General features: G+C 44.8%; 1 protein-coding gene across 1 annotated transcript; it reads left to right on the top strand.

Moving 5' to 3' along the window:
- Nucleotides 1-8,808: 8,808 nt before the first annotated feature.
- Nucleotides 8,809-15,827, top strand: RRM2 (ribonucleotide reductase regulatory subunit M2). Its single transcript, XM_079941332.1, has 8 exons — nt 8,809-9,111; nt 9,401-9,517; nt 9,990-10,123; nt 11,756-11,850; nt 11,966-12,099; nt 13,292-13,396; nt 13,481-13,594; nt 13,673-15,827. The coding sequence occupies exons 1-8, from the start codon at nt 9,070-9,072 to the stop codon at nt 13,823-13,825; spliced, it is 894 nt and encodes a 297-aa protein (XP_079797458.1). The 5' UTR covers nt 8,809-9,069; the 3' UTR covers nt 13,826-15,827.
- The last annotated feature ends 395 nt before the right edge of the window (nt 15,828-16,222 follow it).

Genomic DNA, 16,222 nt, shown 5'->3' with positions numbered 1-16,222 from the left:
TTCACCAGCTTGATTTTGGGTCAGTTACTTAATCCGTCTGTTTCACTTTCTTCATATGTAAAAGGGGGATGATGATGTACCTACTTCATGGGGTTGTTATGAGTTAAAATAAGTAAATGCAGAAAGTGCTTAGGTGGCTTCCCTGGTGGTCCAGTGGGCAAGAATCTGAGCTCCCAATGCTGGGAGCCCAGGTTCAATCCCTGGTCGGGGAACTAGATCTCACACGCCACAACTGAGAGTCCACATGCTGCAACTAAGGAGTCCGCACGCCGCAACTAAGAACAGGTGCAGCCTAAAGAAATAAATATATTTTTAACGTGCTTAGGACAGTCCTGGTGTATAGTAAATGCTGTGTATGAGTTGGCTATTATCATTAATATCATTCCAGGATGCAATGAAGCAACTGCATCAATAAATTTATGGAGAAAAGTCATACCATTTTATTGGCAGATGTCAAAAGAGTTTTTGATTAAATTCAACTTATAAAAACACTCTGTGATCTGGGAAAATATTAAAATTTATTGTAAAAATGTGTGTCAAACATCAACAGATACTGCTGGGTAAAGAGAGTGAAGTGAAGCCCAGATCATAGACTCACTTGATTCACTCTCCTGTCATTCATTCAATGAATATTTATCAAGAACATACTGGGATCCCGCGCTGGGGATGCAGCAGTAAACACAGCTCACTGGGTCCTGGCTCTCGTGAGCTTACATTTTAAAAGGAAAAAATTCAGAGACTGACAAGTACTGTGTAAAACATTGAAATAGGGTGGTGTGTTACAGCGTGACCGAGCAGGTGACAGGAGGCTGATATCTGAATGAGAAGAGTGAGTCAGCCATGAAAGAGGCTGCGAGAAAGGGCATCTCAGGCCCTGAGACCAGCTACTGCAACAGCTCTAAGTGGGAGTCAGGTTGTAATGGCCTCAGGACAGAAAGAAGGACCATGAACTAAGCTATAAAGATACGGAGAATTAAACCCTACAAGAAATATGCAAAACCTACAAGAAGAATATTATAAAACTCTACTGGTGGTCATTGAACACAACCTTAATGAAGGAGTATACTATGTTTATGAACAGGAAGACGCACTAAGGTATTATCTTCCCCCAAATAATCTATAAAATCAATGCAATTACAATTTTTAAATTCCATTAGTGGTTTTAATTTGGAACTTGACAAATAAATTGTAAGATTCACCTAGACAGGGTCTTCCCTGGTTGGCGCAGTGGTTTAGAATCTGCCTGCCAATGCAGGGGACACGGGTTCAAGCCCTGGTCCAGGAAGATCCCACATGCCGCGGAGCAACTAAGCCCGTGCGCCACAACTACTGAGCCTGCGCTCTAGAGCCCACGAGCCACAACTACTGAGCCCGCATGCCACAACTACTGAAGACCACACGCCTAGAGCCCCTGCTCTGCAACAAGAGAAGCCACCTCAATGAGAAGCCCGCGCACCACAATGAAGAGTAGCCCCCCGCCTCCTGCAACTAGTGGAAGCCCGCGCGCAGCAACGAAGACCCAATGCAGCCAAAAATAAATTAATTAAATAAATAAATCAAAAAAAGAGAAGAATATGGAGCAGCGCTGTGATAGATCAGTGAAACATAACTGAGAATCCAGAAATAGACCATGTACATATGGAAATTTAGTATTGTACTCTAAAGGATAAAGATATATTTAAAATTAGAATAGAAAGGATAAATGGATTATTCGATAAGGATACTGGAACAATTAGCTATCAATTAAAGAAAAAAAGTAGAGCTTGGTCTCAACCTTATTCAGCAAATCAGAGATTCAAGTATAAAAAATAAGCTATCAATGTTATATGAGAAAATGTATCTTTGTATGGTGTTTGAGCAGGACAGCAAAACCAGAAACCTTTCGAAAAGGAAAACTTTAACAGTTCTACCACAGAAAAATTTGTAAATTTCTGAATGGTAATAGACACCATAAATGATATTAAACGATACATGAACAAGCCACAGACTGGGAGAAAATATCTGCAAACCATATATCCAACGAAGGACATACATAGAAAAAAAAAAACACCTCTCTAAACTCAACAGGAAGAAAAGAACCAAAAATGTCCCCAGACATTGCTGATGTCCCCTGCGGGTTCAAATCACCCCTAGACGAGAACCACTGAATTAGAAATCAGCCATGAGAAGGAGACAAGGACTGAAAATAAATGCACATGAAAAGATGTTCAATATCATTAGCCATAAGGAAAATAAAGCTCTGATAAGATAATGCTAAACGCCTATTAGAACGGCTAAAATAACAAAACACTGATAATACCAGAGGTTTGCGAGGAAGGGGAGCGATTGGCGCTCTCGTTCATCGCTGGTGAGGATGCAAATGGTACAACCACTCTGCCAGACAGTTTCAGTTTCTTGTAAAGTTAAATATCCCCTCGCCACATGATGCAGCAATGACACCCTGGCGTATTTTTCCTAGAGAAATAAAAACGAATGTTCACACCAAAACCTGTATGCAAACATTCCTAACAGCTTGATCCGTCCTAGCCAAAATCTGGAGAAGACTCAGATGTCCTGCACCAAGTGGCACATGCATACCATGGACACCACTCGGCAATGAAAAGGAACAAACTACTGATCTACTCGGCAACCTGGGTCATCTTAAGGGAACTATGTTGAGTGAAAAAAAGCCAATCTCAAAGGGTACACACCGGGATTCCATTTACATGATATTCTCTAAATGACAAAATTGTGGGAATGGAGACCAGGCGGGTGGTTCCCAGGAGTCAGGGTCGTGGGAGGGTATAAGTGTTAAGGACTAGCACAGGGAGTTTCCTTCTGGTGATGAACTCAAATCTACATATGTGATAGTATTTCCAAGAACCATGTGTATACACACACACACACACGCACGCACGCACGCACGCACGCACACACGAGTATGGGTAGGAACTGGTGAAATCCAAATAAGGTTGATAATTAACTTAATAGGATTGAATGAATGTCAGCTTCCTGATTTAAACAATGCACACGGTTGTGTAAGTTACGAAGGGAACCTTGGTGAAAGGTTCACCGGAACTCTCTGTACTAATTTTGCAACTTCTTGTGTGTCTTAAACTCTTTCAAAATAAAAAGTTATAATCTAAAAAAAAAAAAAGACAGAAAAAAGACACAAATGAAAAACCAGGAAACATAACTGCAACATGTATAATAGAAAAAGAGGTACCATCCAAAACGTATAGAGCTCTTAAAAATGACTATGAAAATAAATAGCTCAATCAATACATAGATCAATATCAGGAAATTCAGAGAAGAACTATAAATGTCCATATGTCCATATTCAATCTCACTAATAATCACATACATTCAGATTAAGGCAAGGAAGTGTGAGCTTCCATCCATAAAGATTAACGGCCAGGATACAGAGAAAGGGCCACTCCTAGACACTGCCAGCGAGAGTGGAGACTGGCCAGCATTCTAACACGCAACTTGATGGTACCTATCCAAGTTCTAAATGTTTACACCTTTGGACCCAGTAACTCTGCTTCTAGGAAACACAGAGATGTCCATTGCAGCACTGTTTTTGGTTTGTCTGTTCGGCTGCACCGCGCGGCTTGTGGGATCTTAGTTCCCCGACTGGGGATTGAACCCCAGCCGTTGGCAGTAAGAGCGTGGAGTCCTAACCATTGGACCGCCATGGAATTCCCGCAGCATTGTTTATAATAGTGAAAAACTGGAGATGGCCTGCATACGTGTTACAGAGGGCTGGTTGGACAAATTATAATGGCAACTAATATTTACCCGTTGCTTTCGATGTTCCAGGAACTTTCATGAGTATTTTACACGTAATAACTCGATTTAATCCTCACAACCACCCTATGAAGTAGGTTCTAGATGCTGTTATTATGCCTGTTTTACAACTGGGGAAATTAGCCAGTGGGTAAGCTGGGATGCACATGCAGGCAGCCTGGGTCTAGAACCTGCACCCTTTTTCCTTAACGGAGAACTCTGAGCATCCTGAAGGTCTGAAAGTGGAATGTCAAGTTCAGAAAGAAGAAGGAGGTGCTCTGGAGTCACACAGGGAGTAGCTCAGTTCAGAGGAGGGTTGACCTTGCTTCCTAGTAGTTGGGAAACAAAAGAACTCCATGGAGGGAAGGGGCTGACGGATTGCAGAAAGGAAATCTTATAAACAAACTGTGGGATATCCACACAGTGGAATATTATCCAGCCTTAAAAAGGAATGAAATTCTGACACAAGCTACAACATGGATGAATGCTGAAGACATTATGCTATGTGAAAAAAGTCAGACACAAAAGGACAAATAATGTAAGATCGCACTTGTACGAGGTACTCAGATTCACATAGACAGAAAGTAGAATGGTTTTTACAAGAAGTTGATGGGAGGGAGGAATGGGGAACTAGTGTTTAATGGGATGATAAAAGTTCTGGAGACGGATGGTGGTGATGGTTGCATAAGGCTGTATATGTGCTTAATACGACTGAACTGCATGCTTGAAAATGGTTCAAATGGTAGTTTTTAGCTTATGTACAAAAAAAAGATAAGCTAAATCTAATAAAGCCTTTAGATCTAACTTTCAGTTTACAGTAAAAACAGGGATTAACAGAACAAATTAAGTGACACTGTGAAGACACATTAGGCAAATGTAGAATGTGGGACATTCTACAAGAAAACTGGCCTGAACTTTGAAAAGTCAACCTCATGGGGGAAAAAATGGAGTAGTTGTTTGAATTAAAAGAGACTAAAAAAGGACTTCCCTGGTGGCGCAGTGGTTAAGAATCCGTCTGCCAATGTAGGGGACATGGGTTTGATCCCTGGTCCGGGAAGATCCCACATGCCACAGAGCAACTAAGCCCGCGCACCACAACTACTGAGGCTGTGCTCTAGAGCTCGCAAGTCACAACTACTGAGCCTGTGAGCTACAACTACTGAAGCCCAAGAGCCTAGATCCTGTGCTCCGCAGCAAGAGAAGCCACCGCGATGAGAAGCTGGCGCACCACAATGAAGAGTAGCCCCTGCTCGCCGCAACTAGAGAAAGCCTGCACAGCAACGAAGACCCAACGCAGCCAAAAAAAAGAATGCCCCAAGGCAAATAAAACTGTGACAAATTCAAGAACTGTATTAAAAAAATAAGAGACTAAAAAGGCACAATAACCAAATGTAATGCATGCGTTTAATAGGATCCTGCATCAAAAATGAACAAACCAAATTAAAAGCCATATTTGAAATGACAGGGGAGATTTGATTATGGACGAGATATTAAGTGATATTAGAGAAATAATGTTAGTTTTCTTAGGTCTGAATATGGTACTGTGGTTATGTTAGAGAATGTCCTTATTTTTAGGAGCTACTTGTGCAATACACTGCAATATCTCGGGGTGAAGTGTCATATCTACAACCCAGGTTCAAATGATCCAGAAAAGGGCTTCCCTGGTGGTGCAGTGGTTAAGAATTCGCCTGCCAATGCAGGCGACATGAGTTCGAGCCCTGATCCGGGAAGATCCCACATGCCACGGAGCAACTGAGCCCGTGAGTCAGAACTACCGAGCCCGCGATCTAGAGCCCGTGCTCTGCAACAAGAGAAGCCACGGCAATGAGAAGCCCGCATGCAGCAACGAACACCCAACGCAACCAAAAATAAAAAATAAATAAATCAAATAAATTTATTTAAAAAAAAAGATCCAGAAAAAACAAAAGCCTCACACACCCGTAAAGAGGGATAAAGCAAATATGGCGGAAGGGAAACAACCGTTGAATCCTAGGTGGTGGGTGAACACTGTAGACTTCTTTCCATTTTTCTGTATGTTGAAAATATTCTTAATAAAACGTTGGGAGAGAACCTGGTCCAGTGGTCCAGTTGCCCAGTGGCTGTGGAGTTATCATTAGTATTATTGTGACAGTCCCCAGCACGATGTCAGGTATATAGAGGGATGAGTGGCTTTGGGAAAAATCACTTGGGCTCCCCGGGCCTCAGTGACGCCGCCTGGTGTGGGGTGAGGGGCCCCGTAGAGGCCACCGCACACACCCTCGCGAGACGGTAAAAGTGCGACTGCTGGGGGCGTGGCGGCCGGAGCGCGGGCTGCGGAAGCGGGGGCGGAGCTTGCGGTGGCGGAGCTTGCGGTGGCTCGGCGTAGGATCCCACAGCCTTGGAAGAGCGCAGCCTCTCTGAAGTTGGGGGCGGAGTCTCTGTCTCGCGGACCAGTAGCGGAGTAGCTGTCAAAACGCGCGCCGAAAGGAAAAGGAGAAGATCGCAGGCGGATCCCAGGGCTTGGCGCTAGGCCGCTGCGGGGAGGGTCCTCCCTCCCCCGGACTGGTCCGCCTGGTCCGCCCGGGCCCTTTGCGTCTCAGGTACCCAGGCAAAGAGAGGGGGAACTGCAGACCAGAACCCCGACCTGGCTGTCTCCTCCCGGCGTGACCGCTCGGCAGAACCACGTAGACTTCTGCCCCTGCTTCCTCCTTTGTGAAGTAAAAACCCGATGTAGGGGGAGGACGGGACATGCCCGAATGACTCAGAGGTGGGAGGCGGTGAGGGGGAGGATGGTGGCTTCCCCCCCCCCCCCCCCCGCCTCGTGGCAGTTCAACCGAAAATGAAGTAATAGCTTCTGGCTAGCTCACAGAGTTATACTTTACAGTTCCTGTACATAAAGAGTATAGCAGGAGCTGAAAAGTACACGGTGCCTGGGACAGCAACCAAAAGGAGTACGTCGGATATTGATTACCCGAAACTGGATGTTTATTAGGTATTAGCGGATACCAAGGAATCACTGATAGTTTTGTTAGTTTTATGGCTGATAAAGCCATTATCACGTCTTCAATAAAAGTATCCATTTTCTGGAGGTGCATGCTGACGGGGAAATTGACAATGTCTGCGAGTTGCTTTAAAACAAATGACAGACTAAAGTTTTAGTTGTTGCTTTGTCTAAGAGATGTGATGGTCATTGATCTTTCTTCTGAGGCTAGAGGATACTTTAAACACAGTACTTTAAGAGAAATAGACCTCTGTGGGGAGGGTATCTTCTCTACCCCCCACCTCTTTAAAGTATTATATAGAAAAGACATTGTAAAAAGTCCAGTCTCACTCAGAGACAGCCCTGACTGTGTACAGCTGTTGGAGCTTTTCCTGGTTAATCTTTTTTTTTCCTGGATCTTAACACTTCTTTCTCTTCAATCATTTTTGGCGTTTTGCCAGATGCAGAGCAGAAGTCTCTGGCAAATCTGAAAGACCGCGTACGAAGTAAAATGAGAACTGTTACTAAGTTCATGTCTCCACCCTCATCCGAATGGAGGTTTTCAACCCCCCCCCTTTAGGCTCTTTGATGCCCAATAAGCAGTAAATGAATTCCTAGTTCTTCAATCATTCTCTGAACTTTTTCTCAGGAATTTTTGCTCAGTTTGCAATTTTTAAAACAATGTCGACATTTGCCCAGTTTGCAATTTTTAAAACAATGTCGACATAGAGGACAGGAGTCCGACAGCAGACACGATTTCAGGGGGAAACTGCACCAAAGGCCCTCTCTCTGTTATTAACTTGAAAGTTTGAAAGTTCGCATTTTACGTGAATTATCTCATTTAATCCTTTCATTTTATTAGTAATCCCACAGGTCAGGTATGGCTACGAGGCCCAGTTTACCGACGAGGGCACCAAATCTTTGTCAGATGACGTGTCCTAGTGACTCAGCAGTCCGCGCCCCTAACCGTTTGGACGGTACGTTCACCACCGACCACCCCACACATTTGCCCGACCTCAGGGACCCTGCTTGCACCCCCGCCCAGCTACACGTATCTAAGTCGCCGCAGCCACGTTCCCTCGCAGCCAGGGGCTTTGTACTGGCATTTGCACCAACCTCATTTGCAAAACCATTACCCGGAACCGCGAAACGGGTTCAAGAGACGTTTTCAGAGAGGTGGGGCTCGGCGGGGTGGGGAATCCTCTCCCGCTCTCCGGCGGGCGGGCTCCAATCGCGTTGCTTCATTCAATCCCAAACCTTTCCGGTACGAGCGAGTGCCCGCGCGCGCCAGGGCCACCGGAGCGCGCAGGGCCTGCAGACTTTGTCCTTTGGGGCTCTCAGGGATATGGGCGGTGACGCCCCCAGCCCAGCCTGCGGCCCACAGAGGTCTGAGAGGGGTAGGTCCCGAGGCGCCCAGGAGAGCAGGGCAACCGGCGTCCGCGCGCGGCTCCGGAATCTGCTGCGGGAGGCGTGGCCAGCGGCCGGCATCCATCCAATGGGAAACGGCCACGCCCACGGCGCTCTCCCGTGAGGGATGCTTTAAATTTCCGGCGCCGCGGGGAAGGGGCTTCCAGTACCTGCGCGCAGCCCCATCTTGACGAGTCGTACGCAGCCATGCTCTCCGTCCGTGTCCCTCTCGCCACCATCGCTGACCCGCAGCAGCAGCATCCCCTCCAGCTCTCGCCCATGAAGGGGCTCAGCCTGGCGGACAAGGAGAACACTGTGAGCGCGCAGGGGCGAGGGGCGGGACAGGGCGGCGGGGTCCTGAAGGACGCGGGCAGGCCTCTCACCACGCGTCTCCCTGCAGCCCCCGTCCCTCAGCGGGACCCGCGTGCTGGCCAGCAAGACCGCGAGGAGGATCTTCCAGGAGCCCGCCGAGCCAGTGAGTAGGCGGGCTGGGGGCGCCCGGCGAGGGGGCGCTGCAGGCAGGCGGTGCAGGAGGAGCCTGCTCTTGGCGCCAAAGCCTCATTGTCTCCTCGCAAACCCTACCCCCTCCCGGGCCCGCGCTGCTTTCCCGCCAAAGTCTCTTCCCGATCATTTACTACTTTACACATCTGGACATTTTCCCATTATGTCTCTACTATAGTCCTGCTCTGTTATGTACAGAACCCATGTGTGACAAGCGACATACATTAAACCGCATGAAATTCCCGATAATTGGACATACTTTGCTTAAAAAAAAAAGGCAGTTTCGTGGTTCGCCCTATACTTAACATTTGCCATCCTTTCTCCCCCAGCAGAACCCTAAGCTATCTGCCCCCAGTGTGGAGGAGGAACCACTTCTGAAAGAAAACCCCCGCCGCTTTGTCATCTTTCCTATCGAATACCATGATATCTGGCAGATGTATAAGAAAGCTGAGGCTTCCTTTTGGACAGCTGAGGAGGTAATCGGATTCAGGAGCTAGGAGACTTAAAAGGCAGTTGGAAGCATTGCCCCTAACTCTAGAGGAAGACCCCTGCAGTGCCGGTTATAACTTGTCTGAAATGTGCTTTGCTTTCCTCGTGTTCCTCTTGGGAATGCTTGCCCACAGAGGGAGGATATTAGATGTTCTCCCTGGCAAAGTGCGTGAGGGGTATATTAATCAAGCGATACTAGTACACTTAAAGTTGAAGAATTACGCATATGTGTGAGGTCCTGCACGTTTGAACCCCTTGTGAACTTCTGTACTCCAGGTGGACCTTTCCAAGGACATTCAGCACTGGGAAGCCCTGAAGCCTGAGGAGAGATATTTCATTTCGCATGTTCTGGCTTTCTTTGCAGCAAGTGATGGCATAGTAAATGAAAACTTGGTGAGTTTCCAAAAATAAAGTCTACTTTTATGCATTTCAAGACTTAAGAGAACTAATAATTTTCTTTTTTCGTCTTTTAAATTTTTCCACACTGAATGTGTATATATCTGTAAGCTAGTATTTATATTCCATGGCATTTCCTGTTCTATAATATACTTTGCAGTTATTTCGTCCTTACGGTATTTTTTCCCCCAACTGTAGAGAAGCTCAAAGACGATGTTCAGTGGTAGTAATAGATCTACAGCCCTGGTAGCTATCTATTTGCTCTCCTTTTTGTGGCTTTGCTGTTTTAATAATTTGGTTGCATATATGTCTTGTTGAGTGCATCCTCCTTGCGATGAATTAAAAAGAATGAATTGCTATTTCTACCTTATGATGATACAAAAGAGGAAGTATGACGCAACCAGTGTTCATTGACTTGAGTTGCTGCTGGTAGATTTTCCTTAAACTGACCTTTGTGTTTTACCACTAGGTGGAGCGGTTTAGCCAAGAAGTTCAGATTACGGAAGCCCGTTGTTTCTATGGCTTCCAAATTGCCATGGAAAACATACATTCTGAAATGTATAGTCTCCTCATTGACACTTACATTAAAGATTCCAAAGAAAGGTGAGTATTTGAGTGGTGATATGCCAACATATTTAGGATTACCAATTGTTACTTTTTGAGATCGTACAGGGATAGAAGAATGACTCTAAAATGACCAAGTCAAAGAAATTCCTAGCACCCATGGTCCTGTCTGCTCTGAAGAAGAGGCCTAAATTCACTTTACTAGCCAGTCACTTAAAAACAAAGTTATGAGGTTACTCCATTTTCTAGAGGTGGAAATATAGTGCTGAACGTCCAACCTAATGCCTTCTAAAAAACATCCCTAGAGGCTGTGTCTGATGCCCTAAAACCTAGGTCTGATAGTTTTCACGTCTGGCAAATCTGTCAACCTACAACTTGAGCCTGGGGCAGGGTGGAAAGGGTGGAGAATGCAAAGTAAAACATAAAACTTGGCTCGTAAGGGGCTGTAACATAATATAGAAAATAAGACCTAGGAGTATAAGTAGAGGAATTACATGATAGTGCAGAGGCAGCTGTGAACCATGAGATTAATTTAGGCACACAGCTGTTTGCCTGAAATTATAGTTTATATTGGAGGATAATAGAGGAGAAATATAGGTAGCCTCGGGCCTATTTCACATTTTCAAGATTGACTGGAAAGGATGGGAGAGTTAGAAATGGGCGTTTGAGTAGTCTAGATACTAAGGTCAGCTTCAGGACAAGAGCCTGTGTAGAACAGAAGTGGTGAAGCTGAAGAGTAGCCTCTTGTAGATGACTTGGAAGAAAGTGAAGAGGGAAAATGAGTAGTGACTTGCAAGCCTAGCAGGATTGAGGCGATTCATTGGGGGTAAAAAGATTTGAACATGTTTGTAGACAGAAATGAACAAAGAAAGTAAAGGTAGGGGCATGATGGGGATACATTACCAGAACAGGTAGGATCAGGACGGCCTGGTGGTTGAGTTTTGAAAGCCAGGGAGAGGCGAGACCCAGGTTGACATGGAAAGAGAATGAAAGGAACCCAATGGCCTGATGACCTTGGCTTCAGAAAACAAGGTCATCTGGGAAGGACAAGGCTGGACTGGGGAATCTGTAGACTCCCAAGGTGGGAATGGGGAGGAAGAGAGTAATAAGACCAGGTAAGTGTAGGGCCAATCGATTTGCTTTTCTGGCCTGGGATCAACATTGTAGCATAGAATTATAGCTGAAAGCAATCTCAGGTTGTTTAGTTTATTGGCTTTAATTGCTTTATTATATACTTGTGGCATTTGTGGCCCAACTAATTAGCACAATGATAAGAGTGTGGGCATCTATTTAGGGAGATAATGGTCAGCATAGCTTAAACAGTCCTAGCAGTTAAGATTTTATAGTTCTTCAAAGTTAAAGGTAGGGCCTTTGAACCTTGTCATGACCTGGGCTTGAAATAATTAAGCCAATAAATGCTCTTGGTATAATAGACTGAGTTTTCATGTTAGTAGATCTTGGGGCTCAGTGTGAACGAATGGATGCCTAAATTTGTATTAACATAAACCAAATGAATGTTGAGATTTTTGAAAACACTGGAGGAAAAAGCAAACAAGTAAAAAGAAAACATTTCAGTTTGAATCCCAAATTGGCCTTGGTCCCAATGCTCTTACCCAGAAGCTTAGGATAGGAGGTCTCTGCTGGAATTGTTGATGCTCTGTGTGCCTACAGGGAATTTCTCTTCAACGCCATTGAGACAATGCCTTGTGTAAAGAAGAAGGCAGATTGGGCCTTGTGCTGGATTGGGGACAAAGAGGCTACGTATGGTAAGGATACCTTGGCCCTCCTTACCCCTGAGCTTCGTTTTCTAAGTGATGTTACTGGTTTGTTCCTATGAACACAAACAGATACTCACTAGAAATATTTTGGCGTTAACTCTAGGAGAACGTGTCGTAGCCTTTGCTGCAGTGGAAGGAATCTTCTTTTCTGGTTCTTTTGCATCGATATTCTGGCTCAAAAAACGAGGACTGATGCCCGGCCTCACATTTTCCAATGAACTTATTAGCAGAGACGAGGTGAGTCTAGTTCAGATGACAGGCTGACCTGCACCCCAAACACCTACAACCCTGTGTTCACTGGAGGGAACCCCAGATGTCAGATTGCCTTAAATGCACATTGAACAAGTGGCTTCAACCATATACATGCTTGGCAGAGAAAGAAATACTTTAGATAATTTGCTGAAATTATTTTACTCATATTCTCAATATACATAGGTATTGCTCTATAGGTGATGGGATTTTTTTTTAAGGGAAGTTTTATTATTTCTACCTGGTCTTCTGTGTGATCCTATTGTACTTCAAAGTTAGTTGGTGAGCGTCTCAGTGAATCTATTCTGATCCAGTATATGTCTTTGAATGCACTTGGATTAAAGTGCAGAAGGAAAAGTGAAGGTGCCCAGATGTTCCAGTGTTAAGTCCCACCAGCAATGGGATTTTTTTTTAAATTTAATTTATTTATTTTTGGCTGCATTGGGTCTTCATTGCTGCATGCAGGCTTTCTCTAGTTGCGGCGAGCGGGGGCTACTCTTCGTTGCGGTGCGCGGGCTTCTCACTGTGGTGGCTTCTCTTGTTGCGGAGCACGGGCTCTAGGCGCGCGGGCTTTAGTGTGGCTCCCGGGCTCTAGAGCGCAGGCTAAGTAGTTGTGGCACACGGGCTTAGCTGCTCTGCAGCGTGTGGGATCTTCCCAGACCAGGGCTCGAGCCTGTGTCCCCTGCGTTGGCAGGTGGATTCTTAACCACTGCGCCACCAGGGAAGCCCAGCCCTGGGATTTAATGCACTAAGACTTGCAGACTTGATTCACTCGAAATTGCATTCCCGATTTCCCAGACATTAGGTTTTAAATCTAAAAACTAACTAGCCTAGTCAGAGTTTTGCCTTTCCTGCTGGGAATAGTGGCGACAGTAGAGCTCAGGGCTCTAGAAAGAATGCTCTGAGTGCAAGTTCTGCCCAGTCCTTTGCCACCACACAGAGCAGCGAGGACCAGACCTGGCCTGCTGTCCTCTAGGGGGCAGCCCTAAGGCCCCTGGGTGGGACCGAGCCTGCCTAGGTGACACAGCAGCTGAGTCATCTTCCCTTCCACATCTTCCCTTCTTAGTCTGGCCACGCAAGATGTATAAGGAGAATACAGACCAGCATAAAGCAGTTTCCTATTCCACGTTAATGCTAGAAGTCTGCTGGTTTGATAGTGACCTTAAACCTTTTCTTCTAGGGTTTACACTGTGACTTTGCCTGCCTGATGTTCAAACACCTGCTACACAAACCTTCGGAGCAGAGAGTTAAAGATATCATCGTCAATGCAGTTAGGATAGAACAGGTGGGTGGCGCGTGGAGGCCTCGTGCTTGCTAGAAGACCTCTTGATACTTCTGTTTAATTGAGAAGCTGTGTTCTGGTCCCTAGGAGTTCCTCACGGAGGCCCTGCCAGTGAAGCTCATTGGAATGAATTGCACTTTGATGAAGCAGTACATCGAATTCGTGGCAGACAGACTTATGCTGGAGCTGGGTTTTAGCAAGGTAAAGTATTGTGGGTAGCCCTCTGGTTCTTTCTGAAACTGGTGTTCCGTATTTATGTTTTGCTCTGAACCTTTTCAGGTTTTCAGAGTAGAAAATCCATTTGACTTTATGGAGAATATTTCACTGGAAGGGAAGACTAACTTCTTTGAGAAGAGAGTAGGCGAGTATCAGAGGATGGGAGTGATGTCCAGTCCGACAGAGAATTCCTTTACCTTGGATGCTGACTTCTAAGTGAACTGAAGATGTGCTCTTAGTTTGCTGATTTTTCTTCTTTTCCTTCTCATCAAAAGAGAAGAAAATCAGCTACTTGAACTGTATTAACCAGCTACACCATAAATCGCCCATAAAGTTCATTAATGGCATGTTTAAAACTGTGTAGCTACCTCAAAATCAATCCTGTTAATGCTAGTGGGGTCACCTAGATTGAAAGCGTAGACAGAAGCTACTCGGATTCTTACGAAAGATCTTGTCCATGTTTGGCGTTTGCAAGCAGGCTGGCTGGCTGTACGCGACTTCACCCTGGCTCTTAACAGCACCTTCCTTGGCCTCAAAGTGTGGGGAGTCAAGTGAGTTTGATCCAGCAGGATTAGATAGTTACTACCACGAGGCAGTAGGAAGACATCAGACACACTGCTTCAGATTTTAAAGCAGATTTTAAAGTTTACTTATGATTTGTATATAAAACTGGCACTTTACACACAAATAAACATAGTTTGTACTGTCAGGGTGAAGGCTTGATTTAACCTACATTTGTTGGTTTCTACACCAAATACAAAAGTTTTCTGTTTACCACTAACAGCCAATTCAAGGTTTACTAGGTGATCAAAGTAGGTTAAGCCTGTGTAAACTAAGGGTGTCGTTTTTATTCTTTCTTTCCTTTGATGAATTGAAGAGCTCTTGAACTCAATCCTGTGCACACTTAGGTATCAGTATCAGCCAGGTGGTGCCACAGAGAACACAGGCTGGTTCTGTGTTCTGTAGCCCACGTTGAGTATCACGGGATAAGAGATGTGGAGAAAGGAGACTCTTAGGTCATTAGGAACTGAAGTGTGATCCGGACTCACTGTGGGCAACCTGGGTGTGCCTGAGGGGCGGTATCATTTAATTTCTCAAATTGTATGTCCCTCAACTTCAAGTTAGTATGAAAGATCCTTGAAGAGTTTTCCTAGCTGGGATCCAAGATATTAACTTCGTAAATTGGTTTTCAAATTATCCTTGAATGAAAGGACCCACGTAAGATCTTTCTCCTATTGAGTGGTAAAACCAGGACTGAAATTGCTTCTCCTAAAAGTTGAGTGTTTATTCTGATTTTGTTTAATTTGTGTGTAAGTAGGTACTGTTGACCTAACCATTTGTACTTTACTTTCAAGTTAGAAAGTTGTTCTGCTATATTTTTTTTATATCATATCTGTAGTTCATACTTTTTTTTTTTTTTTTTCCTCTTTTCCTTTCTTTCTTTGCGATACGCGGGCATCTCACTGCTGTGGCCTCCCCCGTTGTGGAGCACAGGCTCCGGACGCGCAGGCCCAGCGGCCATGGCTCACGGGCCCAGCCGCTCCGCGGCATGTGAGATCCGGACCGGGGCACGAACCCGTGTCCCCTGCATCGGCAGGCGGACTCTCAACCACTGCGCCACCAGGGAAGCCCTGTAGTTCATACTTTGAAATAGTTACCCAGTATTATTTTGCAGTTCATAATTGATTGAGTGAATATTGTTCAGTGCAATTGCTCCTAGGATTTGCCTAAATGTGAACATCATCTACTGGATTCTTAAACTTCAGTAGAAAGCTAGTGTTCTGTGAATAATTAATACATGTTCCACTCAAATATTAATTTCAGAAGAAAGTATGGACTTAATAGATATATTTAATAGGGCTAGTTTGAATCAATCTGCCTTTATGTTCCCTCCCCCTCCAAAAAAGATGTTACGTGGAAGGTAATGCATGACACACACCGATCCTTTGGCCACGTTTGTTAACACATTGTGTTGTGTGTTGGCTGACCACTGGCCTGTTCTGTCAGTTTTCTTCATTTATTGTATTAATATAAATGGTAAAATAGTCAATTTAAAAATTTCTGTAATATGGGACCCTTTTCTACCTTTTAAATTATTGTTACAAAGTTAATCTAGATTTTATGGTTCTTACACTTGTGCAACACAAAAATAAACACTTTGGCGTTGTCAGGTACAGGTGGCACTTGGAAGCAGATTTTCGGATTCTACCTCCCATTAGCTGTGTGATACAAGCACTAGCTTCTGCCAACTAAGACTCGGTTTTTTAATCTGTTTAAAGGGAAACTTTTTGTCTAAAGCATTTCAAAGTCCTGATATTGAGTACTGCACAAGTGTCAATGATTTAAATAAAACCGTTCTCATGTCAGTTCCTTGATAAAATTTGCATTTCAATTCAGGAAGAAAAAGCCAGGAAGTTTTCATAAATACTGAACAGGAGTTCATTTGCTTTTAGCAGTTCTGGGGAGGGGACTTTCCTCATGCCTGTCCTGGCCCAAGTATGTGGGAAGCAGGTTCACTTGAAAGATGATGCCCCAGAGCATCTGCCACAAACTGACCTATAGGGGCTCGGGTTGGTCCCTCTTGTCTATAAATGCCCTTTCCTGGGACTATCC

This window comes from Stenella coeruleoalba (genome assembly GCF_951394435.1).
Source record: "Stenella coeruleoalba genome assembly, chromosome: 13".
In the NCBI taxonomy this organism is placed as follows: Eukaryota; Metazoa; Chordata; class Mammalia; order Artiodactyla; family Delphinidae; genus Stenella; species Stenella coeruleoalba.
Note: the sequence above shows the minus strand (reverse complement) of the source record. Positions and strands in the feature narration are given on the sequence as shown.